Below are 2,182 nucleotides of genomic sequence, written 5' to 3'. Positions count from 1 at the left end.
AGAAAGCACATTTTTATCGCTCTAAAATCTTGAAATTACTGTCGTAATTTGTTTAAAGTAATATAATATACTTCGTATGTACCCAAGTCTGCATACGTTTATGTAACTCAGAAGTCAAAATTGGGACAACGGCATGTGATTTAAAGCTTTAAGTAGTCTCCCCTCCCCCTCACTACGGAACCTTTCTTTTGTGCCTGCTTACTCAATTTCCAGACTTAGAATCCAAGCTACATTTGTGACTTTTCATGGGAAACCAATAATAATAAATAGAAGTGGAAGTTTTAATGTAACTATAATAATAATAATTATTCAATAAAAAGTGGTATACCTTGAATTGTGAATTTCAACTATTCAAACTCTTCATTTAAATTGCCAAATTGGGCAAGAAGGATAACAAAATGTTAACTTAAAAAAAAAAAAAGTAGAAAAATACAGACTAAATGACATTTAACTGAGTACTCTTTCTCTACTACAAGAGTGACAATGAGAATTTTCCTCTTTCCTTTTGTTTCGCAACTAATTAGCTCTATTTTTGCTCCTTATTTTCCCGCATTAAATTAAGATACGAAGAAAATGGGGACAAGGATATACTAGTAAACAAAAAATGTTTCTAATTTAACTTGATTAACTCTATTTAATTTTTTTGGTAGGTAAATTTTGTTCTAAAATTGTCAAAAATCAGGGAAAATTGAGAGGAAGCCCATTCTAATAATCAAAAATTACTGCACTAATTTAAATTTAAACCACATTACTTATGTGATTACTCTGAAAAATTAAGTATATTATCATATCATCTGCCTGTAATCAGTCCCTCCCAAATGATGATGATGAATGAAGTAATCTTCTCCGCCGCCGCCGCCACTCATCATCACATGATGACCACCACCACCACCACCAATGTACTGCTGTTGTTGGTGGTGGTGGTGGTGTGGTTGTTGGTGTCTTTGAACCTCCTTTTGTCGTCGAAGCTCGATCACCTTCCGGTGTGAGTTTGAGTGCTTGGCCGACACGAATGTCGGGCTTGCAGCCGGTCTATACTCGGGCACGAGCCGGCCCGACTTGTACCGAACCCCACAAGCATTACACAATGTCTTCGGGCCCATAGGCCCGGTCCTCCACTGCGGAGTTTTCTCCGCAGCGCAATGCAGGCACCTCCGCACCTCCCCGGGCCCGGTATCGGGCCCGCCACTCTCCCTCCTCTTCGACATTGACGGCTGCTTCTTCGCCCCCGTGCTCGGTCCGTTATCGGACGAAGACGTTGCCGGGGAGGGCGAGGAGACCATCAGGAGCCGGGTGGACCAGTCGCACGGGGCCACCCGAGACCGCTTGCTCCTGGCCTTCCCCGGGACTGTTGTCGGTGGGTTCGGGCCACCCTGTCGGGCCGGTCCGGGCTGTTGTGGGTTGGTGGGAATGAATTGGAGTTTGTGCAAGTCGTCGGTGGAGAAGGATTCCTCCACGAAATTCGATAGCCATTCCAGCTCCGCCATATCATCATACTGTTTCACACATTTCCAAAAAATTAAAAATCATTCAACTTTTTCCGCAATATTTGGAGCTAATTTAATCAAACAAAAACAAAATACTTGCATTTTTCTTACCCATAAATGTACACAGTTATAAAAACCAATGTAATAAATATACACGGATTTTAAACATTAATTATACCGATAGACTCACAAACGGACGTAGTAATAACATTGTTAATACCCGATATTATTAATAAATTAGAAAATATATTAAATGCTTACCGGAACACATAAGTCAGCCCCGGAAAAATAAGAGTCGGGGAAAGACGGGGCGCAAGAGACGGAGGAATTGCAGCTATCGGAGGCCGGAGTAAGAGTGGAAGAATCAGTGGAATTACCAGTGACGGTGTCGAAGAAAGCGTCGGTCATCATTTCATCACCACCGTTGGATAAGTCTAGCAAATCCTCCACGAAAAAATCCGGAGCCTCCATTTTTAATAATAATAATCTTTCAAGAAAATGAAAGTCTTTATTTTGTTCTTGCTTAAAACTCTTCTTTGATAGTGTTGTTGTGAATGTATTTTTAGAGAGAGAAAGAAGAGAGATAAATTTTGGGGGAGTTGAGAGCTGAGGATGGTGAGGGGGAGAGGGTGTGTAAGGTTTGAGAGTGTTTAGATTTTTAAGCTCTTTAAAAAGGGGGGTCCAAATTAAATTAC

The 2,182-nt window shown here is 41.0% G+C and overlaps 1 protein-coding gene across 1 annotated transcript; it reads right to left on the bottom strand.

Annotated features, from left to right (window-relative positions):
• Nucleotides 1-647: 647 nt before the first annotated feature.
• On the bottom strand, nt 648-1,981 carry LOC145587947 (GATA transcription factor 9-like). Its single transcript, XM_081644591.1, has 2 exons — nt 1,749-1,981; nt 648-1,496 (listed from the first exon to the last, which is right to left on the bottom strand). The coding sequence occupies exons 1-2, from the start codon at nt 1,956-1,958 to the stop codon at nt 786-788; spliced, it is 921 nt and encodes a 306-aa protein (XP_081500717.1). The 5' UTR covers nt 1,959-1,981; the 3' UTR covers nt 648-785.
• Nucleotides 1,982-2,182: the final 201 nt, after the last annotated feature.

The sequence above is a fragment of the Chenopodium album genome, chromosome 17 (genome assembly GCF_948465745.1).
Source record: "Chenopodium album chromosome 17, dcCheAlbu1.1, whole genome shotgun sequence".
Lineage (NCBI taxonomy): Eukaryota > Viridiplantae > Streptophyta > Magnoliopsida > Caryophyllales > Amaranthaceae > Chenopodium > Chenopodium album.
This window is presented reverse-complemented; position numbering and strand designations above follow the sequence as displayed.